Here is a 10631-nt window from a genome sequence, read left to right as displayed (position 1 = left end):
TCTCATTCCCAGAGGGACGCGTTCGGAGAGTCGAGCGGTAGTTACATCGTGGTTTCGGCGACGCAGCTGTTATAGACAGCTGTTTGTAGCGCGGGTAACGACAACGACTGCGCGGCGGGACACGTCCGAGCACTGCGGGCGCTGGGCGCGGACTCTTTTTCTCTTTGTGGCTGCGTTTTAACGATAGTTTATAGGGAGTGCCACTCCCTTAACCTATCCATCGAACGTGTTGTATGGGATCGGACTCTCGGTGATGTTTGTGGTGCGGGCTGGCGGCTACTCGCTTGTAGAGTGTTTGTCGATCTGGAACACTAAGCAAAATTAGTGCAACATCTATGGGATACTGTCGGGGTTAGTGTGTTAGTGGGTGGTTAACGGGTATGGACCGTTTGGAGGTGGTTGAGTCTGGTTAATTAAATTGGGTGCTATTTTAGCCTATACCCATCTTCAGAATGTCGATGGGTCTTTGATTGGATGTGAGTTTGGTCACACTGAGGGAATTGATCAGGGGATTGTCTATTTTGCCGAGAGACTTGAAGTAGTTCACGGCAAGTTTGTGTACGTGTTTGTCGAGGTAGTCAATGCTTAGGTCATTGTGAATTATAGTGTTTCTTGTGTACCGGTCGTAGTTGCCCGTGGCACGCAAGAATTTGTTTTGAATTGTCTGTAGTCTGAGTATGGATCTGTTGGAGATGGTAGTGTGAGCCCACACGGGGCTCGCGTACGTGATTTGTGGGCGGATGATGGATTTATACAGCAAGCACTTGTTTTTAAGCGAGAGCTTGCTGTTTGGTTTGCATAGTGGGTAAAGCTTTGACGCAACTGCCCTAGCTTTACGCACCGCGTTAGTGATGTGGGGTCTCCAGGTTAATTTGCGGTCGATTATTACCCCCAGGTAGCGGGTAGACGTGGTCCAGTTGACTGGTTTGTCGTTTATAATGACTGGCTTGGCTGGTTTGCACCGTTTTTTACGTCTGGAGAAGAATATTGCCTGACTTTTATCCGGGTTGATTTTCATCAGCCATTTATCGTACCACGCTACCAGTTGGTCCGAGTACTTTTGGAGGGCGAGCGAGACTCCCTTGGGGCCGACGGAGCTCGCTAAGATGACCGTGTCGTCGGCATACTGTGCGATGTTTGTGTACCTATGTGTAGGAGTGGGTATGTCGTGTGTGTAAAGGTTGAATAGTGTGGGGCCGAGGATGGAGCCTTGGGGTACCCCAGCGGAGATGCCTCGCTGAGTTGATATGCGGTCCTTGAGTTTGACCTGAAATCTCCTTTCTCTTAGGAAGGATGCAATAGAACGTATTGAGTGGGGGGTGATGTTGGCGGCAATCATTTTGTAAAGGAGGCCAGAGTGCCAGACTTTATCGAAGGCTTTGGAAATGTCTAGGAAGATTGCTCCAGTAGACATGTTGTGGTCAAAACCGTCTATAACGGTTTCAACAACTCTGTGAATCTGGTGAACGGCAGAGTGTTGGGGTCTGAAGCCAAATTGTGTTTTGGGAAGAAGGTCAATTTTTGCGATTTCGCTGTTGAGATTTGAGATTAAGATCCGTTCCAGGATCTTACTCAGTGAGGATAGCAAGCTGATGGGTCGGTAACTTGTTGCGAGGGAGGGGTTCGAATAGGGTTTTCTGATGAGAATGACATTGGCGAGTTTCCATTGACTCGGAAAATAGCAGATTCTGTTGGTGGCATTTAGTATTGCTGTGAGTGCAGCGATGGCTTTTTGAGGGAGTTCTTTTAGAGCTTTGTTGGAAATTCCGTCAGGGCCAGGGGCCTTTTTGGCGGCGATAGTTTTGATGATGTTTAGGACTTCAAGCGGCGAAGTGGCGACAATGGGTACTGGGGCTGGGTTTTCGAGGTAGCTGTTGACGGAGCTTTCAACCATTTGGCAAAAGTCACTTTGCAGGTTGAAGTTTGAGAGAGATAATTGGTCCTGGAGACTGTCGGCTAGGGCTTCCGCTTTATCGGCGTTGGAGTAGACGAACTTATCTCCAACTTTGATCCTGTCGATCCTGTTCCCGTTGCTTCTGAAGATTTTTGACAGTTTCCAGAAATCGTTATGTCCGTCTTCTAGAGCTCTGAGTTTGGTATCCCAGTTGTCGTTTCGTAGTTGCCACAAGGCATTTTTAACGTCTTGTTGAAGTCTGTTCATTCGCTGTTTGAGGATTGGGTCCTTATTTCTTTGGAATGCCTTCCTAGCTCTATTCTTAAGGCGAATAAGATCGCGAATGTCGGGGGGTAAAGCTTGCGGGTGCAGAGGGGAGTGGGGTGTGGTGGTGGTGCTGGCGTCTAAGGCTGACTGTATTTCATCCGTGAGTATGTTAATAGCGGAGTCTATTTCTTGGGTGGTGTGAATTGAGTGGGGGTAAGTGACGGTGTGATGAAGGAGAGTTGAGAATTTCTCCCAAGATATGGTACTTCGGAGGATGGGGTTTATAGTTACGGGTGTGTTGGTGAGTTCTAGTATGACCGGGTGATGGTCGGAAGAAAGATCATTTACTACAGTCAAGGACTGCGCGCCCGGAAAATTTTGAGTTAGAACGATGTCTAAGATATCGGGTCTGCCTTTGAAGTTAATGGGGATTCTTGTGGGTTCGTCTGGGGCCGTGACGGAAACTTTTGGGTTTGAAAGTTGGGAATAACTTAAAAGAATTTTCCCATTATTGTTAGTGGCTTGACTGTTCCATCTGGAATGTTTGGCGTTAAGGTCGCCTGCGGCAATGGTGGCTTTGTTAGTGTTGAATATTTTGTCCAAGTCTGTGGTGAGTAAGTGTTGTTTTGGTGGGTTGTAAACTGCGTGGAGGATGAGTGGGGTGCCAGTGTTAGTCCAAACTTCTACCGACGTCAGTTCTATCCCTGTGGTGATCGGCCGCGGGGCCAAGTTGTGTTGAATTGTGTGTTTGATGAATATGGCAGTGCCGCCGGCGGCTTTGCCTATTCTGTCGTTTCTGTATGTGGTGTAGTTTGGGAAGTTTAGTCGATTGCCAGGTTTGAGCCAAGTTTCGTTTACTAGTGCGATATCAATGGAGTGTTGGAGCAAGAATTGCTCGAATTCGACACGCTTGCTGAGTATGCTGCAGGCGTTCCAGTAAACGATCTTGAGGTAGCAAGTCATTTTTTATGTTGGTGGGTGAGCATGAGCAGGATGGCATTTATCGAGTCAATGGACTGTTCGATTTTGCTCATCCGATTTGAAAGGTCTTGGTTTGGGTTCCAGCTAGTGTTGATGTTGGGTTGTTGGGTGGGAGGGGTTAGGGGAGGGAAATTTGAGTTTTCGTGTCTATATTGCGGTACGTTGGTCTTCGTTGGTTGGGGGTGGGAGGGGTTGGGGTTTCGGGGTTGGCGGGAGTTCTTCCTGCTTTTGTTGTTGGGATTTGAAGGGCAGCCTCTGTAGCTGGAAACGTGAGGGCCTCTGCAGCTGGTGCAAGTTGGAGTGGAGGTTGTTGACACACAGTCAGTGGTCAAATGGGGTCCTGCACATTTGATGCACAGGGGGGCGACATGGCAGTTGTAGGAGCCGTGACCAAAGCCTTGGCAGCGGTGGCACTGCGGTACAGTATCACCACGGCGAAGTGATTCGATGCGAACCAGTTGGCCGAAGATGCTGGAGAGGTTGAACAACTTCTTCCCCTCTTCGTCACGTGTGGTCTAGACAGTGAACATGGGCATGTCGCGCTTGTCACGTCGTGATTTCATGACGGTGGCTTTACTGGCTTTGTAGCCAAGATCGGCCAACTCGGCGAGGACTTCTGACTCGGAATAGTTGGGGCTAATGCCTCTAATGACCAGTTTGAGCGGTTTGTCTTCCGTTAGAGGGTGGGCATAGAATTGGAATTGTTCATCTTGGAGCACTTTTGTGATTTGGCGGTAATCATCGATGGTGCATGGTGTGATTTTGACTCTGTTTTCAGAGTAGACGGCTGTGAATTTGAGGTTACGTCCGTCGAGTTTCCTTTGAACTACCTTGTAGTCCGATGGCAACCTTAGAAAGATTGGAGCAACTTTAGGTTTGGGAAGCACATCCGAAACGGTGTTTCTGGATGGGTGAGCGGGGCTTGTGGTCTGGGGGGTGTACGAATTTGAGGCGTGTTTGCCAACGGTGTGCTGAGGGCCGCTTGTTGGGTGGGTGTGTTGTGAATTGGACGCTTCTGGATATGTTTCCGATTTCGGATGATGCCAACAGGGAAGGAGTAGTCCTCCGGTTGTGGTGCAGGTGTTTGTGTAGGTGCAGGTGTTTGGGTAGGTGTGGATGATTGTGTAGGTGTGGGTGGTTGTGTAGGTGTGGGTGGTTGTGTAGGTGTGGGTGGTTGTGTGGGTTCAGGTGCGGCTGCTGATGCGGGTGGGGACTTGGCAGCGGAAGTAACCTCCATTTTATTAGACTGCACGGAGTCGGAATCGGAGTCGAAGTCGGATTCCGCGAGTGCCGCTCTATATGCCATGAGGAAGTGCGGAACCAGCGTGTCCCAGTCGTCCTGCTCGTCGTTGATGAACTTCGTCAAGTGCGCCCGCATGGTTCGATTGAGTCGCTCGACCATTCCATCGGACTGAGGTCGGTATGGTGTTGTTCTCGTTTTGTGTACGCCCAGCCGGTCCAGTGCCTGACGGAACAATTTCGACTCGAAGTTTCGTCCCTGGTCAGAGTGCAGCTCGTTCGGGACGCCTAGCCGCGTGAACACTTGTTCTACCAGGGCGTCTGCTACGGTCTCTGCCTCCTGGTTCGGTAGTGGAATCGCTTCCGGCCACTTCGTGAAGTAGTCCATGGCCACCAGTATGTATCGGTTTCCTCGTTCGGTGGCCGGGAGTGGACCCAGAATGTCGACTGCCATTCGTTGTAGTGGCGTCCCCGAAAGGTACGGTTGAAGTGCCCCGCGATTCCTTCGGTGTGGTCCGTTGTGGGCCCCGCACTGTGCGCATCGTTCGCACCACTGGGTGACGTCGATTCGACACGTCGGCCAGTAATATTTTTGGAGCGCTTGTTCGCACGTCGGTGTCCACTTGAACTCGCGCCCTTTTTCCGTTAGCTGATGGAGTGGTTTCGCGATCTCGGCGAAATTGCGCACAAATTTTCGGTAGTACGTGGCCAGTCCCAGGAAGCTGCGCATTTGGGTTTGTGTGCACAATCGACACTTGTCTGCATTCAATTTAAGGCCGGCTGCCTGTATCCGTTCGAACACATTGTTTAAATGCACCAAGTGTTCGTCGTAAGTTTTGCTGTGCACGATAATGTCGTCTAGATACACGAGGACATTGCTTATGTCACCGACCACTTTTGTCATTAACCGTACGAACGTCGCTGGCGCGTAACACAACCCGAATGGCATCACTTTGAACTGAAACAGACCGAACTCTGTTACGAACGCTGTCTTCTCGCGGTCTTCCGGGGCGACCGGTACCTGCCAGAATCCGCTCTGCAGATCCAGTGTGCTGAAGTAGCTCGCTCCGTTCAACTGGTCGAAAGTGTCGTCGATCCTCGGGATGGGGTGTGAGTCTATTTTGGTGACGGTGTTCAGTTTCCGGTAGTCCACGCACATCCTTAGCGACCTGTCCTTTTTGGCGACCGGAACTACCGGTGACGCCCACGGCCCGTGCCCCGGTTCTATCGCGCCCTGCTTCAGTAAGTCGTCGATCATAGCGCGTACTTCCTCTTTCCGTGCTAGCGGTATCCTTCTCGGCGGCTGTTTCATCGGCTTCGCGTCTCCCACGTCGATGGTGTGGACCGCCTTGGTGGTCCTTCCTTGGTCCTTCTCTTCCCGGGCGAACGCTTTCTGATTTTCCCGAATCATGGTCTCGGGGCGCCGTTTCTCTTCTGGCAGAATATCGGCCCTCTCGAGTAACGCCGTGATCTTCGGGTGGGGTACTTCCCCGCGGATGCTCTTAATAGCAGGTGCGTTTTTCTTCCCTTTCTCGCGTTGCACGCCCCTGATGATACACTTCTCCTCTCCGCCCAACTCGAACGTAGCTCGGACATGTCTCAGTGCGTCCAGTCCCAACAATATGGGATCCTGGATATCCGCCACCGCTACGTTCCACGGAAACTTTTCGCCCTGCAGATTAAGGGTCACCCGTATCCATCGGTGGATCTTGATGGTTTGGCCCGCCGCTTGCCGCGCTCTGCTGTAATGGCCCTTCACGACGGTGTAATCTTTAGGAGAGATCTTCGCGAACAGTTCCGGGTTGATCACCGTGATGCACGCCTCGGTGTCCCCCACCATTCGACACGGCACGCCTCCGATCTCTCCTTTCACGACAAACGAGCCGGCCGTGCCGCTGCCGTCCAGTTTGTTCACTCCGGGTGTTTTGCGTGCACCGGTGATCGGTCTGACCCGTAACAGGCCGATCACTGCTCGTTTCCCGAAGCCGCCTCCTCCTCGTCGTCTTCGTCCTCGTCGTTCGTTGGCTCCAGCTTCCGGACCCTCTTCTTGCGGCACAACCGGCTAATGTGTCCCGTTTGTCCGCAGTTCCAACACGTTGGAGTAGTAGTGGCTGGTCGCGCTGTCTGGTCCGATGACACCCATCGTGGGGGTCGCACGGCCGGTCGAGATGGTCTGAACGCTCCCGCGTCGGGACGTACTGTTCTCGACGTTGGTTGTGCCGACCGTTGTTACTTCGCTTCGAAGATGACGGCTTGTCGTGTTGCGTCGGCTCTGGTTATCGCGTCCGCTGATAGCCGCGCCGATTCTCTCACGCAGAGTTTAGGGAGAAAACGGGACAAATAGGGGACAAATTGTAATACGGGACCGAGTAGTGAAATACGGGACATGTCCCGTATATACGGGACGTATGGCAATCCTAATTATACCGCATTCATTCAAAACTGTGAGAATTTTCCAGAAATTACCTAATTGTAGTGATTCGAATAGTGGAAGTGACATCATTACGCCCAATAGAAGGAGGTACGCAAATTAATTTTAATAATTAAGAGGTTATTTTGCAAAATATAATACCTTCCGCGCCCATCAATCAAACACCTTCAACATCTGATTCAGTTAAAAATTGGAATTTATTATCTACTAGCATTTCACAGCAAAAACATGTATTTTCTATTGGGAATTTAGATTGCTTAAAATATAAACGCATTTGACTGAAACGATTGCAAACAGCTATTAAAAATCCAAAATAAAAAAAGGTGAAATAATATCATATGGAAGTGCAGTGCTATGGTTCTCGCTTGGAAAGACAAAAGAGTGGTGACAATGCTGAGTAATTGGCATTCTAACGAATCTAAAGTAGTTAAAAGGATAAAAATAGGTGGGATAGAAGAATATGTACATCGTTAAACCAGACGTGATCTTGAATTATATAAATTATACCAAATATATGGCAGGTGTTGATAGAGCAGATCACCATACTTCATCATACATTGTCTTAAGACATTGAAATGGTGGCGCAAGCTTTTCTTTTGGGCCGTAGAAGTTGCAGTCGTCAATGCGTACATTTTATTCAAACAACATAAGCTTAAAAGCATGAAAAGCCAATGAGCCACTTTTAATTTGTGGATAAGCTCAATATTCAGCTTGTTGAAAACCACCGAGAAGGTTTTATAATGAAAAGGGGACGATATTTAGTAGATCCAGAACAACGATTAAATATTTGGTCTTCTAATCTAATCATCAACACATTCATACAAATGTATGTACATTGTTAGAATAAGTTGGTTAATATTTTGACAACAAAATAGATCTCTTTTTGGTGTGTACACTGATTACGTGATTGATTAGTACACGTACTATTTCAAAAGTATGTATCTGTTTGTATGGATTTAAATCCGTAAAAGTTAATTGAAAATTAAACTTTTTTAATCTATTTAATTTCGGTTGAAGATATGGCTTTCAAGATTCCAGGTAGTTAAACCCAAATGTTCGTTCGTTGCTTTTTGGACGACGCGTTTGGGATTCCCTTAATTTATCAAAAATAAAGACTTCTTGGAAAACTGGCACAATTTATATTTTGCACGTGTACATTTTGAATATCTAACAAAAATTGAAGTTATCAATTATCGCTATCACCAGAAATCGACAACATATAAGTGAACTAATCTTGGAAATGGTTAATTTCAAAGAATAACTTTAAAATCAGAATGCTTACCTTAAAAGGAAATGCTTGTACAAACACTGTCGGCTTTTCTAAGAAATTGACCAATTCTTTGAAAACTGCTACCAGAGTATTTGAATTTTACTTTCGCCTTATAAGAAACCATGCATATTTTGAAACATCTGTTTGAACTGATAAAATCTTTTATAAAACGAATACGTTCTGGAAAGCTTTTTTTTTCTCTGAGTACCTTTTTTAAATACCTAAGCAGAGATAAAGCGGGTACGGATTCCCTGGTATAAAGGGTATTTTGTACCGTTAATCGTAAAAATGATCAAGATTATGAAATTAAACTGTCATCATATAAGTACATATATAATTTTAAAATATGTCTCTAATAATAAACATTTTATTATATTTTAGGTTTGTAGTTGTAATTATTTACTATATACACATCATATTTTTAATTATTATTTTAAAAGTATATAAATATTAAAACTGTTTTCTAGAGCTTCTTTCTTCCAAGCCACCGTTTGCCTTCTATTTTCCCCTCTGTGATTGTTTGTGGAATATTTGAGGCCGCGAATAACGTGGTCGCTCGTTAGCATCGGCTATAGACGCATATATTGGTATTATATTAAGATTTATCGGATTTGCTTCTATCTGTAATAACATCAGTCTTTCTATGATGTAAGTAATGTTTTCTTCTTTAGCCGAGATTACGTGACGTTGAATACATTCTTCATCGTTGTCTGAGAAAACCCATTTTAATGCTAATAAAAAGAATATAAAAATGAATGAAAAGAACATAAAAATGAATGAATTTAAAAATTCTATAACAGTGATAAATAAATTTCAAAAATAATTTCCATATAAAAGATATTTCTATAAATAATGAAAACAATAAACGTCAAGTATTGGAGACCGATGTAACTGTTCCGTGTGTTACGATTGGTCGTTTCAATGTTGTCCTAATACGCTATTTGATTACTTGCATTGTTGAAATCTTTTTGAAATGGTTTATTGAGTATTTGAGAATTTAATAAAATAGTGATATTGATTGTAAGTTTATTGATTAGGATTTTATTTCACATTTAATGACACTTCCCGTAACGAATAGATTGCATTCCCAAATTGAAACGGTTACTAATTGCGTATAAAAATATGTTTTCCGTTGCAGTATTAGTATTCAGGAAGATGAAATCCACGTTTATGAATACCGCTTTATATATGCTGATTAATTTAAACAGTTTTTTAGAAAATTGGCAATTTTGGGACGAAGCGAAGTAGAAATGAGAACGATTTGATGAAGAATCTGAACAGGGCGATCGCGTAATTTCGGCGAGCTCCGTCGAGCGCTCAATGCCCGGATCGTGCAACGACGAAATTCACTCGCGTCTCAGCTCGAAACGCTCGCTCTCAAACTCTGTCTTCAATCCTCAAACTGGAAACAACTAAAATGGCAGACACCGCATCTCCAGTCGCAGCCTCTCCCGCCCCGGTGACTCCGGCCAAGAAGTCCAAAGCCGCAGCCGCCGCCAAGAAGCCTCAGAAGAAGCCCACTCATCCCAAGACCTCGGAAATGGTCAACAACGCTATCTCGGATCTCAAGGAAAGGGGTGGATCCTCACTCCAGGCCATCAAGAAGTTCATCTCGGCCAATTACAAGGTGGACACGGACAAGCTGGCTCCCTTCATCAGAAAGTACCTGAAGAGCGCGGTCGACTCTGGCGCTCTGGTTCGCACCAAAGGCAAAGGCGCTGCTGGAAGTTTCAAACTGGAGGCCAAAGCGAAGGGCGCCCCCGCCGCTAAGAAGACCAAAGCCGCCCCCAAGAAAGTCGCAGCCGCCGCTAAGAGCCCCGCCAAGGCAGCCGGACGCGTGCAGAAGCGCAAACCCGCCGCAGCTAAGAAAACTACAGCCGCAGCAGCCAAGCCCAAGAAAGCCGCTGCCAAGAAAACGACTGCCGCCGCTTCTCCGGCTAAGAAGGCCGCCAAGTCTAAAACCCCCACCAAGGCCAAGACCACCACGAAGCCCCCGACAAAGAAGCCCAAAGCGCCCAAACCCAAGAAGGCCGGAGTCGCCGCCAAGAGCAAGGCCATCAAGAGGACGGCCGCTAAGAAGTAATCTCGCATTACTACGACCAACGCCAATTGACGTAAAACTCAATCTAAAAAGCCCTTTTCAGGGCTACCAAACTCTTTTACATAAAGTTGGTTAATATTTTGACATCCGAACTTCGTTTCGTTTTATTATTTCGTATTTAGTAATTTTAAGAAAATGAGAAAAACATAAATTATCTTGTCAATTAATATTTTCACCAGCTTCCCATGTTATGCTGTTTCTGATTTAAAAAAAATCATCCTACATATGAACTGAAAAGTTTGAAAATGTTTAATACAATTATCTATTGCATTATTACAAAGAAACAATGGCGCCGTTAATATTTCTATTAATTACAATTTTGAACTTATTATGGAACCTGATTTCTATTAATATTACATAACTTTGTCTTCAATATTTGTGGTTATTTAATAGTAATGATTTATTATCAATGGTATGTGTATGCAGATGTTTATACAATCTATTTATA

The 10631-nt window shown here is 46.0% G+C and overlaps 1 protein-coding gene across 1 annotated transcript; it reads left to right on the top strand.

Moving 5' to 3' along the window:
• The first annotated feature begins 9470 nt into the window (after positions 1-9470).
• Positions 9471-10173, top strand: LOC143909674 (histone H1-like). The gene has a single exon (XM_077427768.1). It carries the CDS (start codon positions 9500-9502, stop codon positions 10163-10165), a length of 666 nt encoding a protein of 221 aa, XP_077283894.1. The 5' UTR covers positions 9471-9499; the 3' UTR covers positions 10166-10173.
• The last annotated feature ends 458 nt before the right edge of the window (positions 10174-10631 follow it).

The sequence above is a fragment of the Arctopsyche grandis genome, chromosome 3, assembly GCF_051622035.1.
Source record: "Arctopsyche grandis isolate Sample6627 chromosome 3, ASM5162203v2, whole genome shotgun sequence".
In the NCBI taxonomy this organism is placed as follows: domain Eukaryota; kingdom Metazoa; phylum Arthropoda; class Insecta; order Trichoptera; family Hydropsychidae; genus Arctopsyche; species Arctopsyche grandis.
Note: the sequence above shows the minus strand (reverse complement) of the source record. Positions and strands in the feature narration are given on the sequence as shown.